The following is a 14,533-nucleotide window of genomic DNA, read 5'->3' as shown; positions in this document are numbered from 1 at the left end:
CTGTATGGCAGAACAGAAAAATCCCTAGCCCAGTTACCCATCTATACCTCCATCCATCCTGTCGTTCTGTGGGCATCTTCAGCAACCATCCCCGAGTCAAGACTCTTGTCTTGGCACTGTGGACATTTTGGGTGGAGTAATTCTTTGTTGGTGGTGGAGGGGCTGTCCTGTAGATTGCAGGGTGTTTCGTAGCCCCCCAGCCTCCACCCACTAGATACCAGCAGCACCTTCCCCCACACACACACACATACACCCCCTAGTGTGACAACCAAAAATGCCTACAGACGTTGTTGTGGGGCAAGGGCACAGGGAGAGAGAGAATCTCAAGCAGGCTCCGTACTGAGCACAGAGCCCATTGCAGAACGTGATCTCACGACCCTGAGATCATGACCTGAGCCAAAATCAAGAGCTGGACGCTCAGCTGATTGATCCACCCAGGTGTCCTTACACATTTTTTTTTTAAGATTTTATTTATTCATTTGAGAGAGAGAGAGAGGATGAGTGGGGAGAGGGACAGAGGAAGAAGGCAAAGGGAAACAGATTTCCCCCTGAGTGGAGAGCTGAACACAGGGCTCGATCCCAGGACCCTGAGATCATGATCTGAGCCGAAGGCAGACACTTAATCTACTGAGCCACCCAGGTACCCCCACATTTAATTTTTTTAAGTAAGTTTTATTTATTATTTTTATTATTTATTTATTTATTTATTTTCTAAAGTAAGTTTTAAAATAAAGAATCCCAAATAGCCAATAATCTGGGGGGGGGGGGGGGAGGGATGAAAATTAAAATAATGAGAAACCATGTTAATTGTCAAAAATTTAAAAGTCTGATTATACCAAGTGTTGGTGAGGTTGTGGAGCCAGAAGAAGTCTAATATGTAGCCGGTGGGAATATAAATGGGTATAATCACTATGAACAACCACTTGGCAGTATCTAGTAACTGTAGATAATATAGGATATTCATCCCTGCAATTCTACTTTTATATATAGTAAATATATTCCAGAAGAACATGCAAATACGTAAGAAGAGACGTTTACAATAATATTTGAAGTTGCATTCATGAATTCTTATATACTAATACCATGGAATACTATCAGCAGATGAAAACAATGAATTTAAATTGCAGATGATAACATGTGTCATGGTGAGAGAATTACATGTTAGAGTGATAGTATGATCTTGTTTATGATTTCTTCAGAAACCTAAGTAATACTGTACCTTATTTATTATTAACTCTATATCTGGGGGGGTGGGCAGCTGGATGGCTCAGTTGGTTAAGCATCTGCCTTCAGCTCAGGTCATGATCACAGGGTCCTGGGATCGAGTCCCGTGTAGGTCTCCCTGCTCAGGTGGGAGCCTACTTCTCCCCTGCTTGCCATTCCCCCTGCTTGTGCGCCCTCTTTCTCTCTCTGACAAATAAATAAATAAATAAAATCTAAAAAATAAAATAAAATAATAAATCTATATCTAGTGATGGTATAGAAACATGCATGAGAGTAATAAATCACCCATTCAAGATTGGAGTTACATCTGTGGAGAAAGGTGTGGAATTAGCATCGGAGAACTGTACACAGGGGCTTCAGCTGTAATATTGTTAGGGTTTTTTTTATGATTTTATTTTTAAGTAATCTCTACTCCCAACATGGGGCTCGAACTCACAACCCTGAGATCAAGAGCTACAGGCTCTACTGACTGAGCCAGCCAGGTACCTCTCTAATGTTTTATTTCTCTTTAAAACTGTAGGCACAAACATGGCAAAATGTAATAAAGTTTTATAAATGTAAATGTAATAAATGTAATAAAATAATAAAATGTAATAAAAATGTAATAAAACTTTAATAAAGTTGCATAGAGGTACTTGGGTGTTGGTTTTATTATATGTTTTTCTCTATGTTGGAAATATTTCTCAATTTTAAATTGTACATTTGATTTTTTTTTTTTTTTAAGATAAGGCAGGGGCTCCTAGGTGGCTCAGTCAGTTAAGCATCTGCCTTCAGCTCAGGTTGTGACCTCAGGGGCTTGGGATCAAGTCCCGCATGGAGCCTGCTTCTCCCTCTCCCTCCCCTTCTGCTTGCACTCTTATTCTCTCATTCTCTCTCTCTCACTATCAAATAAATAAATAAAATTTCAAAAAAAAAAAAAAAAAAGACCAGGTTTGCAATAAGGGGACTTGATAGTCCAAAAATTGTATAATTTGCTATGATGGACTGCCCTAGGAAGAAAAATAGAAATGTAACCATTTTCTTTTGTTTCAGACACATGTATGACCACTTCATTAACCTCTACCCACAGCTGATTAAGAAACCTTCCATCGTGGATAAAGTGCAAGATTTTATGGAGTATGTATAATGGCTCTCCTCTTGCCATTGAGACTGTAGGTCCTGAATCTGTCATTGCAAACAACAATTTTTCCTTCTGCCAATTTGTTTTTCTATCTCTTAGGCAGGACTGGTCCTGCCTGTAGCTGGTCCTATAGTAAGGTTTAGCACATTTCGGTAATGACATGAAAACTGGTTGCAGACAGCATGTCTTCTAACTTGGGCTCTTTCAAAGGTCAGGTTGAATGTCATCATCGATTACACATCTGGAGGAAGACACATCAGTGTAAGGAAGGCAGAGTTAAATGCCTGGACTGCTTCCACCTGAGGATCCTTCAGGGATCCCTCCTCCTCCCTCTCTGAGGTGCTCCTGTGTCATGGGCCTGGGTTCCCATCTTAGCAGGAGCCCTGGCTGTTATCTAGTCCTTATTCTTAACATCCTTGGAGAACATGGCCATTGTAATCAAGTTTTCTGAAGACTTAGTAATTCTCAGTATTAAGAAAAGTTGTTTCCTATTTGTTTTATATGTGGCATTGTTTTATATTTGCAACTGTGATTAATTTGGGGACCAAAGGGCTCCTGGTTTGGCCCTCCAAACCATACACTGAATGCTAAATGCGCTACAGCGCATCGTTAAAAATTATTGGGCTAGATCTTATGAAGCAATGACCTTGTATTCTAAGGCTGATGTGGAGAAAGCCTGAACAAATCAGAAATAACTTTCAGTATACAAAGTCATGTCAAATCATTCCCTTTCTAGAAAGAGTAGAGAACTAAAAGAGAGACAGAATGGAAAGACTATAAAGAAGAGAGACAGAATGGAAGGAGTATAAAAAACAAGCCTGTCTTGCTAAGTATACTAGGACAGAGGTGTTGAGGCAGTTACTGGCCACAACTGATATAGAATGAACCATAAACTATGAAAACGATTGGAGAGAAATATAGACATATATCAACTACCTTGTCCTTAGGAGTTTGTTGTTGTTGTTCTTTAAATTTACAACTTCCACATAAAAAACAGTTAATGACTTATCCGTACTGATTTAGTGAGGCATTGTGGTTTTGTATGAAATACATATGGATGGCCTATCTTCGAATTTTGTAGATTTCAGTATCACGAGAAGCTAAATGTTACACCTAGATAGAGCATGCAGAGAACTATCAAGGAAGAGTCAGAGTCCTAGGAAGAAATCGAAAATCATTTAGGATTTGCCCGATAGCCTTTCAAAGTGATTCGGATGTTACAAGATCCAGAATATAAATTACACTACCATAAGTATCTGAATATATAATCTCTAAATGCCTGGGCTTAATTTAGCTTTAGGTGAGCAACCATGGAAATCTCGAGGGCAAATCTAATTTCTCTTGCAGGAAGCAAGATCAATGGACCCGGAAAAACGTGAAAGCTTACAAGGATGACCCATTTTGGAGACATACAGGCTATGTTATAGCACAGATGGATGGGCTGTATGTAGGAGCAATGAGGAGGGCTAAGTTAGAAAGGACAAAGGTAAGATTTCCAAAAAGCTGCTCAGAATTTATATTGGCATTTGGCAATATTATTGCCAAGAATATCAAACATTGAAAATTATCTTGAAACTATGACAAGAATATTGAAAGAATGGCAAGAATATGGAAAATTATCTTTAAAATAACATTGCAACCTAGAAACAGATCACATTGGGACTAGCGTATCTTGCACACACAAGTGCTGTCTTGTTATATGGCTAGCACCTGCGTCAGTGACACAACATTCAAGCTTAATACACAATCTCTATCTCTTTTCGTAATACTATGCTCTGGAATAGGTTAAAGAATGTACTGAATCAATGTACTGGCTGTTAAACTAACCTAATAAAGTTAGTATTTTAGGTGATAGAATTGTTAAGGCAAAATGTTAAAGTATACAAGTTCTATGGTTCACATCCTCTGTAATGTCATAGTTACAGCATGTCATAATATTTCGAAAAGCTTTACTGAATCATTGATGATTCAAAGACACCATTTAATATACTTCCAAAAATTATGGAGATTTTGTATTTCCTGGGATTAATACATACACACACACACACACACACACACACACACTGGATATATATGTATACATACATACATGTATGTATATACACACACACACGCAATGGACAAAATATACAAAAAGACAGTTCATAGAAAAGTGATGCAAAAAGTTCTTAATCATATGAACCAAGCCTTACTCATAAGTTTAGAAATACACATTAAAACCATCCTGAAAGGTCATGATCTCAGAGTCCTGGGATCGAGCCCCGCATCGGGCTCTCTGCTCAGCAGGGAGCCTGCTTCCTCCTCTCTCTGCCTTCCTCTCTGCCTGCTTGTGATCTCTCTGTCAAATAAATAAATAAAATCTTTAAAAAAAAAAAAAAACCATCCTGAAACATACTTTCTCTACTTTCTCACTTGTCTATTTGGCAGAAATCCAAAATGTGAATGCCTACTCTGCTGGCAAGACTAAGGGGGGAAAAAGCACTTCCCCAAAATACTGGTAGTAATACAAACTGGTATATTTGCTGTGGAGAGAAAACGTGGCACTCAGTAACCGAATGGTCTACTCATTTACCCTTTGATCCAGGAATCCCACTTCTACAAGGTTCACAAGGCAAAAATTCACAGGCAAAAATTCCATATGGCTTATGTGTCTACCTCTTCATTACAGATAATTTGTAATAGCAAAAGACTGAAAACAGCCAAATACATAGAAGACTGGCTGTGTAAATGATGTGGCTGTAACAGGAATGAAGTAGATTTCCAAATACTGTTACCATGTGAGGTTTGGGATCTGTTATAAAGTGTAAAAAAGTAAGGTGAAGACCAGTGTGAATTGTTTGCTGAATTTTATGTAAGAAATGGAAAGATAGATAGATATAGATAGATTTGCTTAACTTTGCAAGAATAGATCCTAAGGACAAGAACTGCCACCATAAAACAAAAACAAAACAGCCTTAAACAGTAATTCAGTAATCTCACTTTATCAATACTATTAGTGTAGTTATTTTAAAATTTTATGAATATAGTAAGATAAAGCAAATGAAAAATACGGTGAATATCAAGATTTTCAGCATACTGGTGTCTGGGTAGCTCAGTGGGTTAAGCCTCCGCCTTTGGCTCAGGGCATGACCCCAGGGTCCTGGGATCGAGCCCTGCATCGGGCTCTCTGCTCAGCAGGGAGCCTGCTTCCCCCTCTCTCTCTGCCTGCCTCTCTGCCTATTTGTAATCTCTCTCTGTCAAATAAATAAATAAAATCTTAAAAAAAAAAAGATTTTCAGCATACAAAAAGTCAATGAAGTAGAGGTTTCATAGTTTTTAAAGTTGTTAGATAGGCAGGAAATCATTACTTTTAGCTTCCTTTAAAAAATACATATTTTCTTGATTTTCTCCCTTGAGAAGGCTTAGAAATAATGAGGAAAAATAGCTTTGATCCAGTAGCACTGAGCATCTTTTAGGAGACTATGTTTTAAGGTGAGCAACGGTATCTCAAACAAGACCAAAAAAGTACTAGCCGTAAAGAAAAATATAAATTCAGCTAATTAAATTTCTTTTCATCAAAATACATTATATTGAAAGTCGGGGTGCCTGAGTGGCTTGGGTTAAGCCTCTGCCTTCTGCTGATGTCATGATCCCAGAGTCCTGGGATGGAGCCCTGCATTGGGCTCTCTGCTCCGCAGGGAGCCTGCTTCCTCCTCTCTCTCTCTGCCTGCCTCTCTGCCTGCTTGTGATCTCTGTCAAATAAATAAATAAAATCTTTAAAAAAAAAAAAGACACTATATTGAAAGTGAAAAACAAAACCTACAAACCAAGAGAAAATGTTTGCAATACATTTAATTAAGAAAGGGTTTGTTTCAGAAATGCATAAAGAATAACAAATAAATTAAAAAAAAAAAAAAGAAAATACCCAATAGGAAAAAAGGCAATGGGCAAAAATATCAACAGGAATTTCACAGAAAAGGAAACAAAAATGGCCCATAAAAATGTGGAGAAATGCTTAATTTCAATAAGAAATACTGATGAAAACCTCAGTGAGGGGGCACCTGGGTGGTTCAGTCGGTTAAGCGGTTAAGTGTCCACCTTCAGCTCAGGTCATGATCCCATCACCTCAGAGTGGGGCCCCAGGGGAGTCTGGGAAGTCTGGTTCTCCCTCTCCCTCTGCCTATCCCCTGCCTGTGCACTCTCTCTCTCTATCAAATAAATAAATAAGATCTTTAAAATATAAATAGAATCAATGAGATTCTATTATACACTGAAAGTGGGAAATTTTAACCACTGCTTGATTGAGTAAATTGTTCCAACTGCTTTGGAAAAGGAGTGAATTTTAGTTGAAACATTTAAAGATAACATGTTCTACAGTGTAGCAAATCCACTCAGATTAAAGATATTCTTGTATGTGGGCAGGGTAGGGGGGTGGCCTGTGTACGTAAAAGTTCACATTACCATTGTTTTGCCACAAACTGGAAACACTCCATGATACTATATATTCATGTAATTGAACACCTCGTAGCAATGAAAATAAACGGGCTGTTTCTACACTATCAACATTGATAAATGTCAAAAAATAATGTTGACCAGAAGAATGCATACAATATGATTCTATTTATACAAATTCAAAAGGAGGCAAATTTAAAAATACACTGTCTAGGATGTGTACACAGATGACAAAGTAACAGAAAAGCAGATAATGAGCCACACAGAATTATCCCAGTGGTTACTGCTGGTAAAGAGGGAAATGCGATTGGAGGCTTTCAAGGCATAACCAATGTTCTATTTCCTAATCTGTCAGGTGGGCTGATAAGTGCTTTTTCTTCCTTTTAAATTGTGCATATGCATCTTTATTCTTTCATATGTATGGTATCATTCTTAATTTAAAAAAAAATAAAGGCATGGGGAGCTTGCTTCTCCCTCTACTGCTCCCCGTGCTTTTGCTCTCTCTCTGATAAATAATAAATAAATAAATAAATAAATAAATAAATAAATAAATTATTTTAAAAATAAATAAATTAAAAAGCGAAATATTAAAGGCGAATTGAAAACAATAATATTTGCGATTCCTATCAGACAATGAACTAATCTTAACATATAACAAACTCCTAAAGGTTAGTAAGAAAAAGAATAAGAAAAATAACTAAGGCATATGAATAGTTCACCAAAAAACAAATCCAAAGGGAACATGCTCTGCCTTACTCCTAATAAAAGAATTGCCAGTGTAAACTGCAATGAGATACTGTTTTTCACCTATCCGTTTGGAAGTAAACTCAGTGTTTAATGTTGAGGCTGGAAGAATGTCTGTTAAAATAAGCCACATGAGGACAATTGGCAACATCTATTAAAATCAAAATCACTTCTAGGTATCTATCCTGCAGGTAGCTCACACACATACAAAATGATAGGTCCAAGACTGATTATTATAACATTGTTTATAGCAGCAAAAGACTAGAAAGCTCCCGGAAGTCCATCAATGTAATGTAATATATTTAATGTAATATAATTGTATTTTCAATATAATCCTGGTCAGAATTAATGTATTCCATTTGCTGGAATACTGTTTGAGAGAATGAGGAGGATTTTTACATCTAATATGGGAGGTCAACAAAACAAGTGAAAAATATTAGGACAAAAAAATCAAGGAGAAGAGTAGCGTGGATAATACACTACCATTAGTGTAAAAATGTATTAAGACACATTAAAAAGTCCAGAGAAGGACATAGAAACGAATAAAAAGTGGTAAACTGGAGACAGGATGGCACCTGAGCAAGTGGAGGAGAAGAGTGAAGAGGATTTCCACTACAGATCTTGTCATAATTTTTTCTTAACGATCTATTTATTTGAGAGCACACGAGAGCAGGGAGTAGGGCCAGGGGAGAACCCCAAGCAGACAGCCCACAAAGTGCAGAGCCCAATGTGAGGCTCGATCCCACAACCCCAAGATCATGACCTGAGCTGAAATCAGAAGTCTGATGCTCAACTGACTGAAACACCAGGTGTCCCATCATAATTTTTTAAATCTGGAATAATGAAGGTATGACTTTTTCAAAGGACAACACAAAGAGAATATATATATAAATAAATAATCAGGTTCTGGCTTTTGTTTTTTTGTTTTTTTGTTTTTTTGTTTTTTTTGATGAACATGTCACTTTTTGTCTTTCCACCAACTCTGCCTAAAAGCCAATTTGTAGATGCCCTAACCCAGGCTACTCTGGTGGACTGACTCTTGCCGGAGCAGTGCTCTCTAGTTGGCAGAAAGTTCATGTTCAAGTCTGATTATTGCTTTGAGGTAAATGCTGTCGAGCCAGTTAGTCCTACACGAAACCAAACACAAAGTTAAAATGCATCTTAGTTGAATATTTTGCTGTAAAGCAGTGATTCTCAACTATGAGCATTCTCCCTGCAGAGCACAGTCAGCAATGCCTGGAGATGTTTTTGGTAATCAAAACTGGGAGGGTTTTACTGATACTAATGGGGAGAGGCCAGTGATGCTGCTAAATATTTTACAGTGCACAACCCCCAGAGAGAAAGAATTATTTGGTCCCAAATACCACTAGTATTTTGGGTATCAAAACATGCCAAAACATCTCTTACCGACCATAAGGTAATCATTATTTTGTAAGCTACAATAAAATCTAGTACATTTGTTCCATTAGGGACCCTTCCCAAAGGAATGACTGAATGGATCCCTGACAACAGGAAGACAAGAAAATGACATCCAACTATCACAAATCACTGTTAAGAGTGGTCTTTGTCTTTCCCCAGCCCATGACCATGTTCCAGATTCAGTTCCTGAATGCCGTCGGAGATCTGTTGGATCTGATTCCCTCGGTTTCTCCCACAAAAAATTCCAGCCTGAAGGTTTTCAAGAGATGGGACATGGGACATTGCTCTGCTCTTATTAAGGTAAGACACATAGCAGCCTCCGTGTTTTTCCTTGCTCTGGGCCACACAAACTTTTTCTATATGTCAACCCAAGTGTGGCCACATCTTAGTCCTGGCTCAAGCCAACTATCAGCTCATGTGACTTCTATCTAGAAGTTAAGACCTGGAAGGAGCTGATGGAGGGAATTACAAGTACAAGATGTTACCTCTGTTTCTTCTACCATTCCTCCCGTGCCATATGCACCTACCACTCCTACCTCTGACAGTCTTCCATTTTGGATATTGGGAGGACAGAGTCTGTCTGTTTTATGCACAATAAAGGTTAATGTTGTGCTCCTTGGCCGTATTTTCTCATAATAAATATGGCGATGAACACCCAAATTGACACAACCACTGTACACTTCCTATGCCCGTAGGCAGTTATCTATATACCTCTTCGTCATTCACTATGATTCTGGCTGTAGGTTCTTCCTGGATTTGAGAACGTCTATTTTGCTCACTCAAGCTGGTACACATACGCAGCCATGCTCAGGATATATAAACACTGGGACTTCAACATCAAAGATAAAGACACCAGCAGTAGTCGCCTCTCTTTCAGCAGTTACCCAGGTAAATAAATTTAGAGGGACATTGGAGTACTCTTCAGTATTCTTTCAGACTGAAACCTTGGCCATGCAGAGTAACTGGAATGGGAGAAGAAACCTTTAGAGGTTAGTATGCGTGAATGAATGTTGATGTTCAGAATGCCTTTTGAAGAACTACAGCTCTAATGCTTTTATGTAATGGAACGGTGTGAAAAAAGTTAGTAGCTGCCAGAAACTCACTTCATCAAATGCCAAGTGAGGTACAAGATGCTTTCCTAGGCTCTGTGGTGGAAGCCAGGTTGGGCAACAGAGATCCTGCTCTCGGTGTTTCCTCAAGGGCCTGTCTCTTTTATTCATCACAGTATCCACAGAACTTAGTGTGTGACACCTTGTACTTAATTTTTGCTGAATGAGTGGATGAATGAATGCATCAGCTTATAAATCTTACACTAGAGCAAGATAAGTACAATACAGTTAATAATGGTATTATTACTGGGTACTATGTGAGCTACAGTGGAAATGTAAGGAATGTTAAGAGTATTCAAAGGAGGGTCAGCTCATACTGGATTGTCAGGGAAAGGAAAGAGAGGCCAATACTTGAGATAAACCATGAATGATGCCTAGAATTTGAACAGTGGGATGGGTGGGGAGGATGGTCTCTGTGGAGTAGGAGTTGCAAACTCCTGTTCTTAAAGGGGCCAGGCAGATGATGTAAAATGGATAAAGGGGGGTTGGTATAAGAAAATGAAAGTGAAAACAATTGCAACAAACACATGACCCATTGAAAGGGTTTAAAGTGCTCAGCTCTCATTGAGTGTTGTCACTCAGCAATATGGCGGTCAGTGTTGCCAGATCCTCCAACTTCTGAAGATAAAAATAGGGATGTAACAAAATGCACTGTGTGAACCTAACTAAACAGTTCTGTTACCTGGAATGGCCCCCTCAGTTGTAGGTTTGAAATCTCCTCAGGGAACATTATGGGTAAAGGCAAGGGGATAATTCTTACCAAACAACTAAGAGTCCAACAGCAGATACAAGGTGGACAGTTCTGACCTTTAATTACATATTTGTAACTTACAGGGTGGTTATACTAATCACCTGTTGTATCTATCTACCTTTGTCAGAGTTATCATTACCCCTTCTGCTATTATTATTCCTGGTAGTATTAATACCATCCTATTATGAATTCTGATCAATGGCATAACTTTGTTTTGTGCTGTCCTTGTGACCCGATCCTTCCTTTGAAAACACTTTGATTCCATCTTTGTCATTGCTCGCTTAATTGTTTTAGTATTGAGGGGGGCTGGGCACTCCTTTCTCAGAGTTAGACTGTGTTTTGATTTCTTTGTATTCTTTTAGACTGCAGTTTAAGGACAGCACAAGACCGAGGCCAGTCAAATACTCATATTCTTCCTCTTATTTGCAATAAAAGGCAATGTTCAGATGTTACCTGCACTACTTTGAAATCTCTGCAGAATGGCTTCTTCTGTAGTCTGAATAATCCTGGATCCCTAAGGTAGTGATGGGGAAGGACATGGAGGAATTTCCTATGAAACATAAAAGTCTGTTAACATTTGTATATATGTATATATCTTTCCAGAACAGATAGATACGTAGATAATAGAGGGTTTTTTAGGAGCATTTAAACTGAGAGAAAGCAATACTTTTTTTTAAACCCAACATATTTTTACAGGAGCTAATGTAGGAATATGATTCATATTTTCTTTCATTGGACACTTTTGTTCCCAGCAACAAACATGAAAAATGTGGAGGGTCTCATCTCTATTACAAAGAATTGTTTGATTAAAGGACCCACCTGCTACTTTGGGTTCATCCAATATGTATGGAGTTAAGCTTTGCTGTGAGCTTCATCTCCTGTGCACTGCTGATCCCAGAGCAGAGCTGGGTGGCTTATTTGTGGCTGGTGTTGGTGGAGGAATGCCAAGGATAGGAGTGCGGTATCAGGATCTGGAGGTTGTTCATGATATGAGCAAGGGTATTAAGAATTACTGAGTCAGGGGGCACCTGGGTGGCTCAGTGGGTTAAAGCCTCTGCCTTCGACTCGGGTCATGATCTCAGGGTCCTGGGATCGAGCCCCGCGTCGGGCTCCCTGCTCAGTGGGGAGCCTGCTTCCCCTTCTCTCTCTCTCTGCCTATCTCTCTGCCTACTTGTGATCTCTGTCTGTCAAATAAATAAATAAAATCTAAAAAAAAAAAAAAAAAAAGAATTACTGAGTCAGAACAGAAATACCAAGTCATGAAATATTTGTGACTTGGCTGAAACACGTATTAAAGATGACATAACTGGGATGATATAGACACCATTATTATAAAGATACAAATAACTCTGGAGATTTCCAATGCCCCTATCCATACTTTTATAATACATCATGACCCCCCACTCCTGCCCAATTCTGTAGAAGTGACCACCAAGATGATTGCCCTGAAAAACACTAAAGCTTCAAGACACAAAGACATTTTTTTTGTTTTGATATCATCAAAAAGGGAAATGGTAGAACTTGGATAGCTATAAACTGTTCGTCCATGTATGAAATCCAACGTAAAACTTTACTTTGGTGGGCCTCGGCTTTTCCTCATCTGTAGAATGAGACTAATATAAAGACTGACTTCATAAAGTTGTAAACATTATGTAATTAATTTATTTGTTTGCGATTTTCTATGAAATTGTCATGTCAAGCAAAGTATTTATGAGGGGAAACAGGACAGATGCTGTCCCTATTCTATCAAAATTTGTATTCTGATAGAAGGGACAAATAAAAAGCAGTGATTAAAGTGTGATTTGTGTAATCATAGAGAAGACTAGTTTGGGGATGTTGGGATAGCTTCCAAGAGAAAGTAAAATTTAAGTTGAGGCGCAAAAACAGGTATAAATTAGCCAGCAAATGAGGACAGTGGGGCGATAAAATGTTCCCTGTGGGCCAAGCAGCATGTGTGAAGGCCTGTAGGCAAGAAAAAAATATGTGGAGAAGGCCACAAAGACGGAATGGAGGACAGTGAAGACCATTCAAGTGACAAGTGGTAGACGTGACATTAACACATTTGCATTTTAGAATTATCTGGCCCACAAGAGGAGGAGAACGAGAGAGGTTGCCAGGAGAATATTTAAAAGCCTGAGACAATAAATAATCCAGGTACCTCAAGATATGTAATGTTTTGTAGATGGTTAGTCAGGATGTAGATGGAAGACTGAGCTCCATCTTCAAGAAAAGAACAATATCAACAATGACTGCTGAATTACTTCATCAATTCAGGAATTTCTATGAGCTCCCGTTATCCTAGCCAGAATCCTTGAGAGATAATGACCTAATGGCAGTTGTCAGAAGAGCACTCCCAAAATCGTAGTCCAGCACAGGAGACTAGAAGAAACAATAGTAATCCAACACACTCGGACTTACTTAAGTCAGTCTCATGCTCTGTGTTCACCAGAGCCCCAGGTGTTGACTCCCTAAAAATGAGGTGGTTATGTCAAGGAAACAAATTAATATAATAATTCTCATCTTAGGGCGCCTGGGTGGCTCAGTGGGTTAAAGCCTCTGCCTTCGGCTCAGGTCATGATCTCAGGGTCCTGGGATCGAGCCCCGAATCGGGCTCTCTGCTCAGCAGGGAGCCTGCTTCTCTCTCTCTCTCTCTGCCTGCCTCTCGGCCTACTTGTGGTCTCTCTATCTGTCAAATAAATAAAAATCTTGGAAAAAAAATAATAATTCTCATCTTAATCTAGGAAAGGTAAGGTGACTTGGTAGCTTCATAGTTTCTATCTTTTCCAGACTGTTTTTTGTTTTTGTTTTTGTTTTTGTTTTTTTAAACTGAGTAGGACTTTCCTTTACCCTTGGGGAAATGATTCCACCTGAAGATCCTAATATGAAATGCCCTGAGAAAGTCAGAAGGAGACCACAAGTAAGCCGGGTGCTAATAAAGCTTGGGACTGTCCTCGGGCTCAGGGGAGTGATGTTCCAGTTTTGAAGTGCCTTCCTCAAAATTTCCGAAGTGCCCCCTCCAGCACCTGGAGACCAGCCAGGTTGGCAGTCCTGGGGCACCCTGGAGCCGACCTGCATCCCATGTGTCTTATTGAGTGGGCACCTGGGTAGCTTAGTCAGTTAAGTGTCCAAGTCTTGATCTCAACTCAGGTCTTGATCTCAGGGTCTTGAGTTCAATTCCTGCGTTGGAGCTTACTTAAAAAAAAAAAAAAATGTCCCCCCCCCCCCCATGTATGTCTAATTTAGGAAGCACTTTTACAGAAATTTTCAAAATATCCTTCTAGTGCCCAGGACTAGCCAGAATAGCAGAGCCATCCAGATGGGGCTGGGCTTAGACGGGAGCCCACATGGCTCCTGGTCTTCGGACGTCCCTCTTCTGAGAGCTCTTTCCTTCCACCCTTATCCATACATTCAACAAGATGTTGCTCGTCAACGTGGGGGGCGCTGGGACTCAAGCCCATCTGAGGTCCTACTGAGCTGATAGATCTTTTCTGCTGGCATCACAGTATGTTTGCCCCATGACTGAGCAGACAGAATTTTGGTAATAGGATGATTTGAGGTGGCCCTTGTGTCAGACACAACGTGTGATCAGGGCTCTAGGCTACCGAAGGTCGCCCTTACCCTCGGGCTACAGCATGTGTGTGGACCTGCCTCCCTTCAACAGCCCTGGAAGTTGGCAGAGGAGGCAACAAGGGAATTTACCGTGGTGTCCCGTGCTGGCCCTCAGGTGGTCACCTC

The 14,533-nt window shown here is 39.5% G+C and overlaps 1 protein-coding gene across 1 annotated transcript in view; it reads left to right on the top strand.

Annotated features, from left to right (window-relative positions):
• LOC111142049 (phospholipase B domain containing 1) overlaps positions 1-14,533 on the top strand; it is a 51,428-nt gene that overhangs the window by 17,684 nt on the left and 19,211 nt on the right. The window contains exons 3-6 of the mRNA XM_022494982.1: positions 2,257-2,340; positions 3,692-3,830; positions 9,098-9,238; positions 9,682-9,826. Coding sequence (XP_022350690.1) covers positions 2,257-2,340; positions 3,692-3,830; positions 9,098-9,238; positions 9,682-9,826 — 509 coding nt within the window. The remainder of the gene's footprint in view (positions 1-2,256; positions 2,341-3,691; positions 3,831-9,097; positions 9,239-9,681; positions 9,827-14,533) is intronic.

Source organism: Enhydra lutris, unplaced genomic scaffold, assembly GCF_002288905.1.
Source record: "Enhydra lutris kenyoni isolate GAN:26980312 unplaced genomic scaffold, ASM228890v2 scaffoldscaffold7, whole genome shotgun sequence".
NCBI lineage: Eukaryota > Metazoa > Chordata > Mammalia > Carnivora > Mustelidae > Enhydra > Enhydra lutris.
Note: the sequence above shows the minus strand (reverse complement) of the source record. Positions and strands in the feature narration are given on the sequence as shown.